Source organism: Trichechus manatus, unplaced genomic scaffold, assembly GCF_000243295.1.
Source record: "Trichechus manatus latirostris isolate Lorelei unplaced genomic scaffold, TriManLat1.0 scaffold00046, whole genome shotgun sequence".
In the NCBI taxonomy this organism is placed as follows: domain Eukaryota; kingdom Metazoa; phylum Chordata; class Mammalia; order Sirenia; family Trichechidae; genus Trichechus; species Trichechus manatus.
Window position 1 is genome coordinate 13,669,581 of NW_004443982.1, and position 19,441 is coordinate 13,689,021.

The following is a 19,441-nucleotide window of genomic DNA, read 5'->3' on the forward strand; positions in this document are numbered from 1 at the left end:
ATAATTTGCCTCATTAAACTGTAAGCTCCTCAAGAAAAAAAACTGTTCTATATACTTTTTTATTCCCAAAGAACCTAAACATAATGCCTTGCATATAACAGCTCAAGGCGGCATCTACTCACCACCCCAGGCAAACAGCTTTCCACTTCTGGATTGGGACCATCACTGTAATGATTACCATGGTTTCCAGGAGATCCAGTTGAGGAATCAGAAGAGCTATCAGGACTTGAAGGCATATTGGAACTTATTTGTGTAAGTTTGGCTGTAATTAGCTGAAAATCACAGTTATATTAGTATCATATCAAAGACAAAGAAACACAGAACTTAGTGATCAACACCCCCCCAAAATACTGTTTTTCCTGTAATTTTAGAAATATGTTTTAAATGTGTTACCTAATATAACCCCGTAAATAAGTTTGTTTTTAAAAACCTTTACTGTATCTACTGTGTCACGATGCCTGTCTTACTTAATGCTATAACCAAAATACCTAACACAACATTGCACATTTAACAACATTATCGAATAAAAAAATCCTCAGGTTTGACTTAAAAAGTGTGATGATTACATACACTTACCGATTTATCTTTTAAGTTTAATTGTCCAATTAGCTTTCTATCATCTGCAGAATCAATCAGCTCACCACCCACAAAGAGTTCAATTTTTGTATGGGCTACATTGGCTTTAATACGATTGAGAATACAACGTCGTACTGAACCAATTGTATCATTTGTATGAGACCATACGTCCAAGTCATCAACCTGTCTGCCCTGGTTTGGAAATCGAACTATAAAAGAGAGGTGTTTACCACGAAAAGCTCTGGGAGGAAAAAAAAGAACATAATATTCAGCACACTTTCACATACTGGTGCCAAGAAAATAAAGTTAGCAATTTAATACTAAATTACTTTCTTATTAAACAAAAGGAAATAAGTTACAGGTATTATTTGTACCATCTCAAAAATAAAATTTTATTGTTCCTTTTAACTACAAATATAAGTAATCTTGAAAACACAACACAGTCACATCCATTTGCATCACTCTTCTACCGATGTCTGCAGAAAATTAGGTATCTAGTCATAATAAATTCAAACAGAGACGTGAGTAACACTTATTTTTTGCTGTGAAAGCCCAATTCACTATTTTTAAATGTGGAAGATAAACTCTGGCTTGAAAATATCAACAAAAACGTCAAGATGGGACATTTTTTTCTGAAAATGTCTCAATATCAAAATCCACCCCAAAATGATACTTATAACTGGCATGATATCTTCTCGGGGGTAAGATACAAAATACAAATCATATTCAAAAGGCAACTTTATATAACTTCATGGTTAACAAAGAGACCTCTTTTAAAAAAATTACTGATGGCATTCATGCTATCAACATCTCTAAACTATAAATACCATTTAAATTACTAAATGGTAAGACTGTAAGAGAAATTTTGACAGAACATTTAAAAATACACCTTGCTGTATTGGCTATCTGTCAAAGCAGCTTTTAAGAGTTCTTTCCAATTACTCTCCAACGTGACTATGCTATTATTTTAATAGTGTAAATGAATGACATAAAAATAAAACCACTTGGAATTGCAAAATTATCAATGTGACACATAAAAGGCATTTTTCAATGGAAAAAGAATAAAAGACAAAAACTAGTTTTAATGAATGAGAATGCCTTGCCAAAAAAATAAAAACAAAACAGATACTGGAAAAGAAGGTCTATTATTAAAAAAATAATTGGTAAGATGCAAATAAGGTTTTTATAATGAGCAGGACACCGATATTTCCAAAAATGAAAATTTCTTCACCCTCCTTTTATCTGCACATCATCACTTTTTTTGATCAAATGGCTAGGAAAATACGAAATAACTAAGAATCAGAATTAGTAGATCCATCACAAACCTTGACATTGGTAGAATTGTTCTTTCCTCATGATAATCACTGTCACATTCATTTATATATTCCCTTAAAACAGTTAGTACTCGAACCATTCGAACGGCTTCCTGTCTTGCACAATTAATACTGTCTTTGTCACCATCCAAAACACACAATGTGTCATAGGAGGCTTTCAAACGATCAAAGCAAGACTGAATGAAGTCTTCATGGATCACCACCTACAAATAACGGGCCAAATAAAAACAGTTCAAGCTGTTTTGAAATGTAAAAGTTAAAGGCAGCTTAACCAGAGTCTTTACTGATAATAAAACCCATGTTTATTAAAAGGAGGCTGGTGTTAATAAATTAACAAGCATAAATGAGATAGTTAAGAAATGAACTTCAGGATTCAGTGTCAGTATCAAACCAAACTGAGTCAAATCTCTTACCATTTCAACATATAATAAATAATTATACTCAAAATCCTCCCCCCACACCAAATAACCCCAATTACCTCAAGATAAAGTCAAGGCAAGATTCATTTAGTCAGCAATTTCTACGAGAGAAGTATGGACTAAATAGTTCAGATATATTCGTAATAAAAGTTGAAACAAAACAATTTCTAGTTCATTTTGAATTAAAGAAAAAAATCTTAAAAGCAAAGAAGTTCTTTCAATCCGGATTCTAATTTGTGGAAGTTTTAATACATCTTAATCCTCACCTGATTGACCTGTAACCTCGGACCAAGGTTTGTGTATATCTCTTTAAGGAGATCTATTGCTCTGCTAGCAATATCATCATTACTCTGTATCACAACCTAGGTTCAAAAAGATTGAGTGTTTAATACCTTTCAAAAAATATTTTAATTGGGAATTTAAATTCAAACCATATAGAGTAGCCAATAATTTAACAGTACGTTGACTTTGATAATCAAATAAATTAAGAAAACAGACCAAAAGAAAGAATAACAATACGTAAAACGCAAGTCTTTGAATAAAATAATTTAAGAATGAGACACATTTTACACACATGAAACATGCTTTGACCAGTATTATTTAACCCTGCAATTGAACATCTTGGTAATCAAGTTGTGAAGCATTCAAAGACGAATTCACATTAGTTAAAAGGAAATAAGAGACTAAATGAAATAAAGTTTAGCATAAAGGGTTACCCGTTCCCATTTCTACAGATCTCTATCACTCATCTAATTAAATCAGTGGTTTTCAATAATGAGGATAATAAATACTTATAAACCTCCCCCCCCCCCCACCAAATAACCCCAATTACCTTTCAGGTGTTTTAGAGCTGACCCCTGTAACAGGCTTGGGGAGGGAAAAGGAAGGAAGCATGGGGAAACTCATCAGAAAAAACCAGGCCTTTCTCATTTCAACTAATTCTACATTTTGGAGTATCATGTAAATGATTTTTAAAAAGTATTTCTGCAGTTTAAGATAAAAGTTTGAAAACCACTGAATTATAGTAAACATCTTAGTCTATTTATAGTTTACAGAAAAATACTTTATATCCAAAAACCAATATAAACTGTGTAACAGGTCAGACTTCAAAAACCAGGAATAATATATCAGTACTATCAAGAGGGAAAGACTAGCCTTATGCAGAACATAATATTTTACTCTCCCAGGTATCTAAAAATATCACAAGTTAAACCAGTGCCAGTAAAAGCATACATGCATAAAAAATTGAAAGTCTTCTCTTCTGTCCTCTATTGTAATGGTCTTAAATGTATAATAACCTGAAATTCATACTGACACAGAAGAAAGAGAGAGTGACACTGAATAAAAATAGGGGGGAACAGTATAGTATCTTCCAAGAAAACAGAAGTATCAGTGGCAGAGCGAGGGCAGGACCGAGGGAGGTGTGTGTCCACTGGCAAATGACACAAAAAGAAGATGAACAATTACTACTCCAGACTCCTGGGACCAGTATCAGAGCAAAATAAAACACATATTAATTCATATGCAAAATTGTGATTCTTTACCTATTTGAAAAAATACATCAGATACAGTGTTTTTACTTTTCACTTACCCTCCAAAGGTAGTCTAAACCTATTAACTCCAAATCATCCATCATATAGGCTCTTCTTTTTGCTACCAGTTTCCCTTCTCGACAATTCACAGCTTTGAAGAATCGCTCAAAACATTTCATTCCATTTTCAGTTAATAGGGATGGATCAAGCTGAAGCACATTACTTTCAAAGAAGTCCTTGTTAATATCAGGATCTAAGTCTGGTTCATCTCCCATCAACTTGGAATACCACTTAAAACAAGCTTCACGATCACAAAGGTAAACTGCATTCTCTGCTAAGCATTTCCATATTTGTTTTGCTTGTGGAGCACAGAGCCACAGCTGGCCATCCTTCAATAAAAATCTTAGAAAAACAAAAAATTAGCCATTAGGATCTGCATAATTTTATCCTCAAAGGCAATCTATTTGGATATGTATAAAACAAAACATTTATTCACAATATATTTTAAGTACAGATTTTTGAAAAGTCGTTTCAAAAGGAATTATTTTTATCTGGTACTAAAAAACACTACATATTAATGTAGTCCTTTAAGAAGCATATATTGGGCACCTACTACGTGCAAGGGAACTCTGCTAGGTGACTGGACCTAATGTGAATAAAAGACTTGTTCCCTGAACGGTTTAGTCTTTGAAATCAACCATTTTAAAGGAATTTTAATAGGTCATTTGATTTTAAATTAAAAGATTTAGCATGCTGCTTATATGGCATCATTGGAGAATTAAGTATTCTACTAGGTGATTTTCAAAGATAACTAACCCATTGACATTGAAGAGTTAAAACAGCTTAATGTCTAATACTTTCTGATGATCTAATATCCATCACTCAGTACCAGACCACATTAAACAGAATAACCTACATAGGGTTTAATAACTTTTTATGTCAATAATCAATAGGATACTTGTCACTTATTCAGTGATGTCCCCTAGGGTCTTTTTAGTTGTACGACTCCTTGTTTAGTCATTAAAATAAGACAATAATAAAGGTGAATTATGCTACAACTATAGTTTCTTCCTTCGGTTAGCTTTCTAATTTCTTTTAGCATTCATCCACCCACCCAGTCTGCTATGTGAATAACAAAGAAAGAGAACAGCTAATTTTATTCTGAATGGTGACTTTACACATAATTCTTGGCTAACATCATAATGGTGGCTCCATGCCCAGTTACAGAGTAAGGAGTATCCACCGAATGTCAGTAGGTTTCCTCTCCATTTCAAAGCACTTTTGGATCTTAATTCTAGGGTCCCTGATATTTTCATAAGATTGCTGAGCTTAAAGAGGGTGTCTAGCATCTAGTCCTATCTAACCTTGCCTGTCCTGAATTTACAGATGAGGAAAACTGTGGTACAGTGGGATAAAAAACAGTCGTTTTCAAAGTTTTTTTTTAAGGATAGCAATGAAATCCTTCTTCAAACCAAAATCCATACACAAGTCCATGGAGCTGCCCCAGATATTAGAACAAAGAAATTTAAGGAGAAAATGGAGATGAAACTCTCCACTGTTTAGAAACCTTCAAGACACCTCCCTAAGAAGCCCTAAGGCTCCAAGAAAAGTTTGAAAAATCACTGGTCTAATGAAGACAGCATAGGTTTTAAAGTCAGTAGACTTAGTTGAGTAATCCAGCTCCATATCACATACTGGCTGAGTGATTTCAAACAAGGTACTTTAACCAATCTGAATCTTGATTTTCTTATTAATCAAAAGGGAATAACACTTGCCTCAACATGTTGCTATCATTAAATGTAACGTTTATTTACCACAAGGCCAAATACACAGCGGGCATTAAATAGTAGGATTCTATCCAGTGAGTTGCTATAAATCATACAGACAGGCACTAATACAGCAGGATCTAAAATAAATCCTCTTGACTCCTAACTTAAATAGAGCAAAAAGGTTTGTAACCATTTTACTGTTCTAGTAAACCTAAGGGACACAATACATGCCAGTCAATAACAACGGCTCGTTATGGCCCTGAGTCTCAATCTGGGAAGGCAAGTTCTTGTATCCACATGGTTAAAAAGCAAACCAACATACAGAACACTTCACTTTAAACAAACGTTGAAGTTCTTAAAATCTGGCGGCTAGAATTTTTCTCAAGTTAAAATCCTTATGTAAACACATAAGTTTTCCCCCATAAATAAGCACATAGTTTAATAAATGAAAATACATAATTAAAATAAACCAGGGAGAAAATCCTCCAGAATACATATTAAAATAATAAATACGTTTCCTGAAGCAGTCACAGTCTAGAAATTTTCCTTTTGCACATTTACAGTCCAAATGTGCTCTTCTACTATCTGATGTGGTTATTTCCATTCATAAAAAACCTCTCATCACCCAAAATTGTAACAGAGGTTCTTTTCAAATCTCTTAGTCATTAAAAGTTAAATACCACTGAGCAAATCTAGCTAGCCTTGGACTACATCTAACTTTGGCTTAATGGAATAAACCTCTTTTCCTTCTCCCCACCAGAAGTAATGTTATTAACACATGACTTCAGATTGCCATTGTCAGTTATTGTTAGGATAAAAAAGGCACTAGAGGACTCAAACCACTTTGCTGCGGTGCTGGTCCAGGAGCCTTCCGTCCCTCTTTCCTTAGTCCCTGTGACAAAACATGGTTGTCCAGCTGATTGTGTCCAATATAAAAATTTGTTCTTTAAAAACATTTATACTGTAAACGAATATGAAGAACAGAACTCAATCCTAAAATTTAGAACATGCTCTCCTTCAAATACTGCAAATAAGAAAAAAAGTTGAAGCTCAGCAAATAATATTAAAATATTTATATTTAATAACGACCACATAAGGAAATGTCATGTGACTTTTAGGCAATGATAGGTAAACATTCAACTTCAGAGAGAAAAGGTCAACTAAAAAAGACCTACACAGAACATTAACTCTACATTCCTTATCTGTGTCTTAATGAGAGCAACACCAATTGTTTAAAACATACCTAAGGAAGTTAAGCCGTTCTTGGACTTCTTGAACATGACTGTATCTACTTCCCAGCCTCACAGTCTGTGGGTCATAGTCTTCATGGTCTTCAAATTAAAAAAAAAAAAATTGAAAAATCATGACGTACACAGATGGATACCCACATCACTGCTACCTTTAACCAAAGGAAATTAAGTCAGTTAAAAAGTCATTAATCATTAAAAGGCAACCTGAAATCGACTAATAAATTCTGGGCTTTATAGTATGTGTCCGCAAGTGCCAAAGAATTCTAATTGTGTGAAGTAATAATCGAGGTCGTCTAAACCGTGAGGTTCTTCTCTGAACAAAATCTTGACACACTGTAAAGATGAAACTTTTACAATGTTTGGAAACATACATGCTTTTGATGCTGGGTGAAGAAAGGAATCCCATGTATTTATGACTCACTGCTTTCTACTTCTGCATGCATTAGCATGTGCCAACAATCACAAACACAAATTGTCTACTTCCATGGAAGTCAATTTCATCAAAGCTCAGACCTGGAAGCCTTACTTCTCATGAGGTTTTCTCAAGAAATTGGAGAAAACACCAAGTTCTACTCTATTATGTATAAATTTTCTTATTCAGAGCACTAATCTTGAAACATCTGACTAAACACTGGACTTCAGCTCCCTTTTTTAAGCTTTGCATACATGCTTCTTTTTTAGCGGTGACTTTTAGTAATTTCAATCCTCAGCAATTTTCAAAAGAATACAGGAATTCCCTTATAATCCTTACCCAGAATCACCAATTGTTTACACTTTGCCCCATTTGCTTCATTAGTCACCATATATGCATGTATCATTTTTTCTAAACGATTTGGGAATTGGAGACATGTCCCTTTACTGTAAGTACTTCAATGTGTATCTCCTAAACAAGGACATTCTCTTATATAACCATAGTACAATTATCAAACACTGTTACTATATTATTATTTAACCTAGGATTTCTCAACATACTACTAGCATTTTGGTTTAGACAATTATTTGTTGTGTAGGTCTGTCCTATGCATTACAGGGTGTCCAGCAACATCCCAGGCCTCTACCTACTAGATGCCAGTAGAACCTCCTCCCTCCATCTTCCAAAGACAATCAAAAATGTCTCCAGACATTGCCAAATATGCACGTGGAGTACTGATTTAATCCACGGTCCATATTCAAGTTTAATCCATTTTCTGATTACAAACCTTTATATTTCCTTTTCTCCAAGCCCAAGACTAAGCATTGCATTTAGTTATTACGCCTTTTTATTCTTCTTAAATCTGGAGAATTCATCACTTCTTTGTGTTTCTTGATCTTTTTGAAACTATAGGCCAATTTTGTTGAACATCCCTCAAGTTGGGTGTCTCTGATGCTTCCTCAGGATTAGATTCAGGTTATGCATTTTTGTAAAAACACCACAAAAGTGATATGTCTCCCTCAGTGCATCATGTCTCCCTCAGTGCATCATTATCAGGAAGCACATCTTCTCAGTTTGTGCCAATACTCAAATGTTAACTTTGATCACTTAAGGTAGTTTCCACCAGGTTTCTCCACTGTAAAGTTACTATTATCTTCTCCACAATTAGTTATTTGTGGGGAAATACTTTGAGACTATTTAAACATCTTTTATCAAACTTTTAACCACTAGTTTCAGCACTGCCCCCTTTTCCTTTAGGTGCTGACTTCATCAAGAACTAAGACGAGGGACACAGTGTAGAACTTTGGGAACATTCAACTTGTGTTGCCTCGGTGGCAAATTTCCCACTGCAAATAGAAGAAGGAATTACATGATACTAAATTAACTGTGGTGTCTATGAAAATCGGTGGGAAGAAATGGTAACTCATGGCTGAGACTAATATAAGCTGGTTGTTGTCATTATAAACAAATTGTCTATTTTCAGAACTCAATATAAAAGAGAAAGTTCACTTTAAAAAGAAAAATCTTTATTGAGACATAATTCCCATACCATAAAATTCACCAATTTAAAGTATACAATTGAATGGTTTTTAGTATAGTCACAGTTGTGTACACATCTTTCATCACAATTTATGTTTACAACACTTTTCTTCACCCTAAAAAGAACTCTGTACCTAGTCACTCCCCATTCTTCCCCATCCTACCCTCCAAAATAACCCCCTAAAACCATTGTGGTCAATTCCAACTCATGGCGACCTCATGTGTTACAGAGTAGAACTGAGGTCCACCGTGTTTTCTTGGCTGTAATCTTTAAAGAAGTAAATCACTAGGCCTTTCTTCCTCGGCACCCCTGTGGGTTCAAACCAGCAGCCTTTCAGTTAGGCACCGAACGCAAACAGTTTGCACCACCCAGAGACCTTAACCGGACAAATAAACTATTTCCTGTATTTCATTTAGTGAAGTCTTCCAGCAAAAAATTCTCTTGGTCTTTCTTTACCTAGGGGAGTCTTCAATTCTTAGAGACAATTTTGCCGCATTTAAGATTCCTGGTTAGCAGAACCACCCTCACCCCAATCAGCACTTTGAATACGTTGTCCTACTGCCTTCTGGCTTCCAAATTTCTGATAAGAAGTTAGCTGTTAATCTTACTGGGGTTCCCCTGTGCCCTCAGTCGTTTTTCTCTTACCACCCTTCAAGATTTTCTATGATGTTTTGATCTCTTTGCATTTATCCTACTTTGAGTTTGCTGAGCTTCTTGTATGTGTAGATTAATATAATGTTTTTAGTCAAATTTGTCAAGTTTTCCAACATTTCTTTTTCTGCCCCTTTATTATTCTGCTACTCCCATTACGTGCATGTTAGTGCACTTAATAGTGTCCTACGTTTCTCTGAGGCTCTGTTCACTTTAATTTCTTTCTGTGTTCTTCAGATCGCATCATCTCTATATTTAAAAACTGCTACTTCTTTCTTCTGCCAGTTCAAACTTACTGTTTGGCTCTACTAGTGAATTTCTCATTTTAATTTCAGAATTTTTTTTTTTTTAAATAATTGCTATCTCTTTACTGATATTCTCTGATTAGGCATTGTGATCATACCTCCAGTTCTGTAGACACAGTTTTCTTCAGTTCTTTGAACATATTTATAAGAACTGCTTTCAAGTCTTTGTCTGCTGAGGCCATCATCAGAGGCAGTTTCTGTTATCTGTCAGACTTTCCAGTTCCCTTGCACGTCTTTTAAATTTCTTTGTTGGAAGCTGGACATTTTCAGTATCATATTGTAGCAACTGTAGCCCTCACCTAACTCCCAGCGCACAGGTTGATGCTGTTTGCTTGTTTGGTGACCAAGCTAGACTAACCCGCCCACTACTGCAGCCCTCTGATACATCTACTCAGATTTCTTCCCCTTTTCTTTTAGCCTGGCTACCTAGGGGTCACCCTAGGTCAGCTTAAGCCTCTTATTGGTCGAAGACTGTGCTTAAGCCCCCCGGCTAGTTTGGTATTTACCCTTTACCATTGGACATGCGTGTAGCTTGAGGCTGCCATCACAGTTCAAGGTGATTATGTTTTTGCCTCACATATAGCCAGAGACTAGTAGCTTCGATATTTTGTCTCCAATCACTCCTGAAGACGTCAGTTTTAGGCATGCACGGATGTGTGCAATTTTCTATTCCTAGGATTTTCCCATGCATCAGGGTAGCTTATTGTTTAAGCTCCCTGTGCCCATGAAGTCTCTGCCTTTTGTTGATTGATCAGTGTGCAACTTGGGGAATGTTTTCAACTTGCCCCACATGCTACTCTTCATTGCTTCGGTGTGGCTGCAGCCTAACCCATGCATACCGCCGTCCTTAACCCCCAGGGCTGACTGTGTTCCCAGAAGGGCTCTTCGCTTATCTGTTAAACTTCTGGTTGCTCTACTGTTTCAGTTGTTAGTACCAGTACATAGTTACAAGCACCATCTTAATTGCTCTTCACCAAGATCTCTACTGTTTATGATACTGCCTTTAGGTATGGCATGCTCTGGTTCAAATAAAACCAGTCCTTCAAGCCAAACTACCTAGCTATTTGTCCTTATAGCTTGCTTCTCAATCTGGGCAGAACACCCTTGTAACAATGCACAGAACTTGGAGCAGGGACAGCAGCGTGCCTCTCGTGGAGTGATACCCCTGCTCTACGAACAGGTGCTGGTAGGGAGGGTGCTAGTTTTTTCAGAACGCCCTTCCTAGCATGGAACCTCCATCCTATGAGTGAGCTGGGGGTTGGGGTAATTCAGACAACTGTATTAATGGACTAAAGCCAAGTTTCTGCCCTACTAGCAGGGGCTGAGAGGGGTAAGGGAGTGTCAGCTCTCTTAGCTAAGACCACCAAGAATAGAGTTTCTCTAATACAGGACTGGGGAGGAAAAGAAACACTGGTAAACTGTCCCTCATTAAGTGAAACCATAATCCTAGACTGGCAGCTATGGTGAGGGAGCTCCCTCTTCTTGGCTGCACCTGCCCAGAGTAGTTTCCATGTAATAGAGCTGAGTATGGGAAGAAGGACACAAGTTGTGGCTCAAATGCTACAGACTGTCACTATAGATTCAGATTTTCTTGAGTAAATGTTTCTCCAATAAATGTTACTAGATTTTCTTGAAGAAATGTGTATCCCATTATGATATTTCCACAGACTTTAAATAATTGCTTTTTATAATTTTCTCCAATAAATGGGTATTTTGTTGTTAAATGGTTTTACTGTTAAGGAGAGTATCTGCCAAGCATCTTACCCTGCCATTCCAGAAGTTAACTGCCACCCCCATCTCTTGGTTTTTGATTTCCATCATATGTTCTACATTTATTATTGGTATTCTCCTTTATCAGTATAGAAAAAAAGATTCAAATTTTATTTAATGGGTTCAATTACTATCATTTATTTTGCTACTCTAACTAACCCACATTTGGCCATTGAGAGCTAACTCCTATGTCCTTTTGACATATCAGCAAGATTTTTTGAGCACTTCCATACTTTCTGGAATAAAATGTTCAAGGTTAATCTTATACTTTCCATGCCCCAGGCCTGGAAACAGCCGTTTCTTCAAACAGCTATAAACTTAATAAAATGGTTAATACTAGCTTAAAGAACTCACAAAGATTTAACTTCACTGATGATGTGTGGGAACGAGTCAGAGCTACTAAGCAAGTCTAGCCCAGAATATCCATTCTAACAGAACTGTTACTGAATGACACTCATGAAGGAACGTTTTTTATGGAAAACGTTCCCCAAAACTGCCAGTGTTAGATGTAAGAGAATGGGAACAGATGATGGAAACTGGCAGTCATAAGGAAACAGGATGCAATAATGTAATTACAATGACAAGTCCCCCAACAGATCCAGAAACCAGGAAAAAAACGAAACTTTCAGTAAGTGTTCTGCTCAGTACACCAATTATCTTTCCAATGAGCTAAAAACTGAAAACTGGTTTATGCTTTGTTGTATGCGTATAAAAAAAACATTTAAAGAATGACTGGGGAAGCACCAGTGCAGGAAGGCAGTAGTAGTGAGACAATGAGTAGAAGTTGGAGAGAATTTAAGAAATTCATTCCTCCACCAGAACTAATTTTAAAGTAGGAAGTGAAATCAGCCGACAATGTTACTGAGGAAATATTTTCTCCAAAGTAGAGATGCTAGTGGAGATGAAATACAGATGCGCGAAACAAATTCTTAATACTGGTGAAATGGTTACCTGAAATTGAGAGCATCAGTGAACTGTGGAAGCATGATGTTATTTGATGCACAGCATGTTTCATGCTTAATGGGATCCATGCAACATTTTTATTATACAGAGGCAAAAACCATAACTTGCTTCAGGATTACAAATTCAGAAATGCTGGTGGTTGACATTACCAAGAAGTGATTTAATGTCATGAAAAGTATGACAGAAGAAAAAGGCAAAAAGATGAAGATTAAAAAATTACTTTCCTTCCATATTTAAGTATGTGTAGACAGATAGGTACTAATCAAAATTATATTGCACTGTATCAGAGGAGGAAAACGTATCAAGGTTTGTTAGGAGAAACAGATGGTATCGAAGAAACATATTAATAGCAAAAATTCTAATGTTTACTATTTGCCAGGTATTGTGCTAGCATACAGAACTTGCCTAAGGTCATACAGCTGTTTGAGTCAGGTTTTAAACCTAGGCAATCTGACGATACAGATTCATACCTTTTACTTGGTGGAGATACTGACAATGTAAGCAGGGGAAGCTGAAGAGTGCAGATATTCGTGTGACCATGAAATTGAGTTGGTGCAATAACTCAAATAGAATATGACTAAAATGGAGGAGACCCTAAGTGAGGCTGAACTGCACATGGACCGTTCTCCTAATTGCCCTTGCAGTAGGGTTCCTAATCTCTAACAATGAAATTAAATGAAACATCATATGTAAATGAAATAAATAGAAATTAACACTGAAGCACATATAATTTAGATGGCTCCACTTTGGGGGAAGGTCTGGATGGGCAACTGGGAGGGCTCTGCACTACCAGCAAGAGATGAAATCATAAAGAATCTGAGTTATGTTAAATTGAGCCCGAATACTTTGGAGCTAAAGTATACTGCATGCACATCCCTTGCTTCTTACACTAATTTTGATTGCATTTAATATATAAAACATAAATCATAGCTGCATGCCTATAATGTACTGCCTGTTCTGTCATGCTTCTTAGAAGGAACCTAGGATTGAAGTGATAAAAGGTCATTGCCTATTGTCCATTAGCAGACTGATGCTTTTATTGATTGCTCTTCTGGCCCTACAATCTATGGCAAGAGTGTACTCTATTCTTCATAATAATGAGTACTGCAAATATCCTCATTTTAAATATATTATATATATACACACACACACACACTATTGGCTTCTGCAGATACAAACATAATGAGTAGTTAAATCCTACTCATTTAATGTAACATTCAATTAACTGTAACACTCTAATTCTATAAACACTGGAAATATACAGTATTTTTAATCTATACCCTAGGAACAAGGTAGCAGATTTTTTTGGCCTCTGAACTCGGCATAAAACAGAGGAGGAATACGTACTAAAGAACACATTTGTGCTCTAGCACACAGACTCTGATATGACTGTCAGAGGGAGTAAGAGTATTGAAACAGGGTTCCACATATGGCAGGCGCTCCAACACCTTGTCTGTTGAAATCACAGGAAACTTTACCCTAACATGTTTAAACAATTTCAAAGTCTGAGAACCAATTAAGACATCATGATTCCTACAGTCTTCTGTCTCTATTCTTGTGAATTTTTAATTCGTAAAGTCCAAAGCACTTATGAAACAGACTTAAGATTATAAAAGAATTTTAATATATGTAAAATCAGACTTAGACAAAATTATTAACAGAAGATTTCTTACAGGTGAGTTTTGAGTCAAGTTTTCTTGAAAAACTAAAGGTGGTAGTAGTAAGAAAAAAAGGTTGAAAATGAGTCAAGTATATACCTAAGAAGGTAACAACCAATAGTAACACTGGCAGGCAGAGCTCCCAGGCAGGGGAGAAAAAAAAATCAGTTTAACAAGGAGAGCAGGGAAGGCTCTTAGTTTAGTAAAGAGTCTTGAAATGCTGGCCTAGAGTTTAGGTTGTGTAAAACTTGGGGGTAAGTGGATTGCAAGCTCATAAAGAAACACAATTAATAAAACCAATTATCCTGCATCTTTTAAAATAAGTATGCTATCATTTCTAAAGCAATTAATGAAGACAAAAAAATGGCTGGGAAGTTGCTGTTACTTCCCATAGTTAACCTTAGCTTACAGTACATACCTCTAGCATACAGTCTCATGCTTTCCATGTAAGTCGCGAGGTTTTCTGCTACCAAAGTAACTAGGGCATGATTGTGCTGAAGTTGATTGATTAAGTCATGGCGATAAAATACATGGGGACTTCGCTGAGTTTGACTGAAACGAGAAGAACTTAACAATATAATTAGGCAATTAAACTCTGTTGTAATCAGAAGTTTATACAATATAAATTCAGTTACTAGTTTAAACATTTAAAATGGTTTCATTCATAACAGAATTACATTTTTGTCCATTTACTTCCTTTAATGACAACAGCAAGCAATTTAAAATAATGCCTAAAAAAATAGTTTTTTAATTTTACATGAAAACTATACATCAATATTTCCCAACCTCATCCCATGGGAGTCTACTTCAATGGACTGATTTCTATAGTCTACCCCTATATTATACTAGTACCAAAGCACTCGCTAAGTCTACATGATTATTTCAAGAATTACAAAATGAAAGCATTCCTTGTAAGAAAAGAATCACAAATATTATGCTGTGATTATACTGAAGAATTTAACCAAAAGAAAATGGTTTAAGTAAAATTTTATTTAACAGCCATTCGGGGTATATTCTGCGACACCTGGTTGTAGCCAAGTTTGCCCATAGGTGTCACCAGAAAGACATCTAGTTCCTTTCCAACCTATTTTGCCACCTTCATGAAAGTCAATCAACTATCACAACTGTTACTATTTTAATGGAGATGAAGCCACTGTATTTTTGGGAAAAGTATGTAAACCACTATCTAAAAGAGACAAATGGATTTATTTCAGAAAGGACAAAAGGCATATATACAGTGGGCCAAATACACTTAAAATACGTCCCTTAAATAAATATCACTGTTAATAAGGTATATGTCTAAATTTCAGTCAGCATTTATCCCTGTAACTTTTCAAATTCATATTTTTTTTCCAGACTTGGGAAAAAAATAAACAGGAAGTTTGAGTTTAACATAAAACATATGTAGTCTTTCTTAATTTTAACACATAATTACAGCAGTCTAAGAGTTGTAAAGGATCTGAGCAATCATCTAATCTCATGCATAAGAAAACTAAGTTTCTAAAAGATTGGAGAGCCTTTTTAAGATCATATGACTGGTTAGACACAAAGTTCACACCCAGGAATCCTGGCTCCATTGTGAATATTCTTTCCACTACAACTAACTCTTTCTGCATTGTTTTTCCTTTTCATGCTATCTATTACCAGAAAGGAGCCCTGGTGGCACAATGGTTAAGAGCTTGGCTGCTAACCAAAAGGTTGGCAGCTCGAATCCACTAGCCGCTCCATGGAAACCCTATGCGGCAGTTCTACTCTGTCCTATAGGGTCGCTATGAGTTGGAACTGACTAGATGGTAACAGTTTTTATTACCAGAAAACACAAGGAGAAATTTTTCCAGTAACCAGAATTTGGCATCTAAGATAGTACATTTAAGTACAGAAATTTAGCTAAAATAAGTCAGAAAAAAAATTTTTGTAAGAAATACTACTACAATGTAGAATAAAGGGTGGACACTGAGCAAAGAGGGAAATAAAGGCAGGAAGGATAAAAGGAAATGAGTAGTGGGATTAATAGGCACAACACATGCCATGAAACTGTCTGGCACACTTGTTGGAAATAAGAGAGAATTGTGAACTAAGAACCTGAAGGCAATTATTACTGTCTTGATTCTGATACTTATCACTTTATCAGTGGATTGCTCCCTCATGAATAAAATAAAGAAGGTGGGTATGATGGATTCTTCTTTTGTTCCAAACTAACTCCTGTCTTAGTCTCCTGTTAACTCACTCTAATTTTCTTTCTTTGAAATTTGCTTTTACCAACTGATATACTGTAATACATAAATAAAAATATTGAAATTCTCTCTATGTTAAAAGCCTTACCTCAAGTTTTGAGGTGCTTCACCAAACAAACTACAAATTTCTCTAATTTGTTTCAGTGCAGGAATTACCCATTTGTCATTTGTGCGAAGTTCTTCTATAAAGCGATCTATCCACTGGATCTTCTGTGTGTCACGGTCCTTAAACAATTTCAATGTTTTACATAGATCAATACTCAGGAATATTCTACCTTCAAATTATTTTGAGAATAATAAAACAGAAGCTTTACTTCTAAGATTACCATCAAAGGATTATTTTGTACTTGTAGTAAAGAGTTTAATGTAAAAAAAAAAAAAAAAAATCCTTTAAGCATATTTTTATTTCACATTTACTACCGAAACTCCAAAAAGACAAGGACTATTATAAAAGCTCAGTACCACATGGACTCAGACATAGCTACACAAAGGTACAGATCCTAAGTGTTAGGTACACTGACAGTTTGATTTTAAAAGTTTTCCATAAGGTGGGCATTCAGTATTATGCAATATTTTAAGCTATTCTACCATATCACAAAATTTAGCAGTAGTCTAAGAACTGATTGTTACTCTATGAATTTGTTTTTAGCACATTTTTCTAAACACAGTAACACTGAAAATTTATATTTTACCAGGAAAACAATGGCATGACAACTATGCACGTTTAAAAAAAAAAAATCAAAATAAAAAACATATCCACACACAAAATGAGAGAAAGGGACAAGGACAGGCACTAGCAGTTACAAATTACAAATGCTGTAAAACTCAAAATTGTTTCAAATAATATTTCATTTCTCATACTTTATTCACTCTTTAAGTTAATAGTAATCAGAAGTACAGGTTTGGGTACATAATAAATTTGTAAGTTTGGATTATTTTATGTGTATGTATTGGAAAAGGAAAGCAATTACATACACGCATGTGTGCATATACATCCCAACTCCTAACATTTGGGATTATTTTTACAATACCTTCACATTTCTTTTTTTTTGGTAACAAAACTAGGTTCATACTCTAAGTGTTTTGCATCAAACACTTTCTGTTATCAGTAAAAGTCTTTCCACATCAATAGCCAGTTTTTAATAGCTGTCTAATAGATTGTATAAACTACTGCTAATTATTCAGGACGTTTCCAAGTATCCATGTCTATAAACACTAATAAATGTCCTTGTGTGTATCTCTCCTGTGCCCTTTTCCCATCAATTCTAAGAAGAAATTTCTATAAATTGAATTGCTGGCTTCAACAGTGTGCATATATTTATGAGGCTTTTAAAGCATTTATACATATGATCAAATATATCATGCTCTTGAAAGCTTGGGGGGTGGGGAAGTTGGATAACAATGTTTAAAGATTTGTTTCCCAAACAGAAAATGAAGGATGAAGCTAAAAAAGGCAATATTCTACTAAGTTCAGTGAAATTCAATAACTATTTATGGATTAACGTGGAAAACACTCTGCCGGGCACTGATACTAATGGCTAATTAAAGAAGGCGCTACTAGTTGAACTCTTGATAGCAAATGTACTGCTTTGATTCACGATTCCCCAGAGGGTTTTCTCAGTTTAGTGAAATAATTTAAACTCAAGGTTCTTTTTACTTAATGAACTGTCCGTCACAATCAAGCATAATTAAAAAACTGAGTATTATCTGAATCAGACATACCTACTTATTTTCCTAGCTCTTAACCTAAATTTCAGTTCATCAGTGTAGCCAATACGTTTATTAACAAGTAGGAAATTAATTGTTCAGGAATGTTCATTTAACTGTATGTTAAAAGATACATCATGCTACAAGTTAGAATACACGGAAGCTGTTGTGTGATTTGCTCATAGGAAAGGCACTGTTTTATTTTTTAGGAAATTCCATTAATTTTTATTAACTTCCTATGTGCAAGGAAAATCTAATTTCTCCTACCTCTAAAAGTCCTTAATCAGTTTTAATGTTCTACAATCTATTTGAAACTGGTATTTCAGCACCATACACTTGAAATCCTATCACTAAGTAATCTGTTTTGTATATACTTTCTCCCAAGGAAAATAAACTGCTTTATTTTCTATACAAACCTTGCTGTAGAGACATAAGAGGAAGGCAGACTAATCTGAAGAAAAATAAGCCAATTCCTAAAGATCATTTCAAAAGTAACAATGTCAGAAAAACCTGAAACTATCCTGTAACTAAGCCATCCTAAATGTGGAAAAAGGTCACAGAAAGTGAACCAAGGAACATGCCCTTACCTGGGAGCAACTATAATCTAGTATTTTTATGTGGGCACTGAGAGCCAGATCCATAATGTCTACAGGGACATCATCACTGTGGGCCAGATTCCACAAAAGGTTCAATACTTTGTGTGCCATTACACCATCTTTATCATCTTCTGCCAGACGCCGTATCAGCTCAAGTAGCTTTTCACGTTGTTTTTTACTTGCATTAGTCCAACTGGCCTAGAAAAAAATTTGAATGACATGAAAACAACACATATTTGGTTCTCACTGCTTAAACTGTCACTGGGTTAACTACATTCAATTCATGAGAAAAACAGCATAGCTGAGTACAGAATTATTCAAGTAATATCTGAGGGATAAAACTTAATAGTACTCAGAGGGCAGACTTCAATTTCAGGAAAAGAGAAAATCCTCTATTTACAGTTAAATACCTTACTTAGACCAGGTTTTCTCAACCTTGGCGCTAGTGACATTTTGGGCTGGAAAATTCTTTGTTGTAGAGGGCTGTCCTGTGCATGGTAGGATATTTAGCAACATCCCTGTCCTTTACCCACTAGATGTCAGAGGTACACTCCTCCCCCTAATTGTGATAACCAAAAATGTCTCCAGACAGGGCCAAATAAAATAGCCCCTGGATGAGAACCACTGCCTTAAATCCAGTCTGTTACTTAAGACTTTAAAATTTTATTAAGAGAAGCAAACATCTCACAAGATTTGTTTTCTGGGTTTGAAGGCTTAGGACCACA

At 35.4% G+C, this 19,441-nt stretch overlaps 1 protein-coding gene across 8 annotated transcripts in view; it reads right to left on the minus strand.

Annotated features, from left to right (window-relative positions):
• The window catches only part of USP9X (ubiquitin specific peptidase 9 X-linked), a 141,305-nt gene that overhangs the window by 50,749 nt on the left and 71,115 nt on the right, over positions 1 to 19,441 (minus strand). For 5 of the 8 annotated variants that reach the window (XM_023731917.1, XM_023731918.1, XM_023731915.1 and 2 more), the window contains 9 exons: positions 18,708 to 18,914; positions 16,502 to 16,638; positions 14,598 to 14,746; positions 6,874 to 6,961; positions 3,921 to 4,263; positions 2,596 to 2,691; positions 1,902 to 2,113; positions 577 to 817; positions 123 to 272 (listed from right to left, as the gene is read on the minus strand). In XM_023731917.1, the coding sequence (XP_023587685.1) occupies positions 123 to 272; positions 577 to 817; positions 1,902 to 2,113; positions 2,596 to 2,691; positions 3,921 to 4,263; positions 6,874 to 6,961; positions 14,598 to 14,746; positions 16,502 to 16,638; positions 18,708 to 18,914 (1,623 nt within the window). The remainder of the gene's footprint in view (positions 1 to 122; positions 273 to 576; positions 818 to 1,901; positions 2,114 to 2,595; positions 2,692 to 3,920; positions 4,264 to 6,873; positions 6,962 to 14,597; positions 14,747 to 16,501; positions 16,639 to 18,707; positions 18,915 to 19,441) is intronic. The other 3 variants (XM_004376928.3, XM_004376927.2, XM_023731916.1) reach the window with 2 other exon arrangements.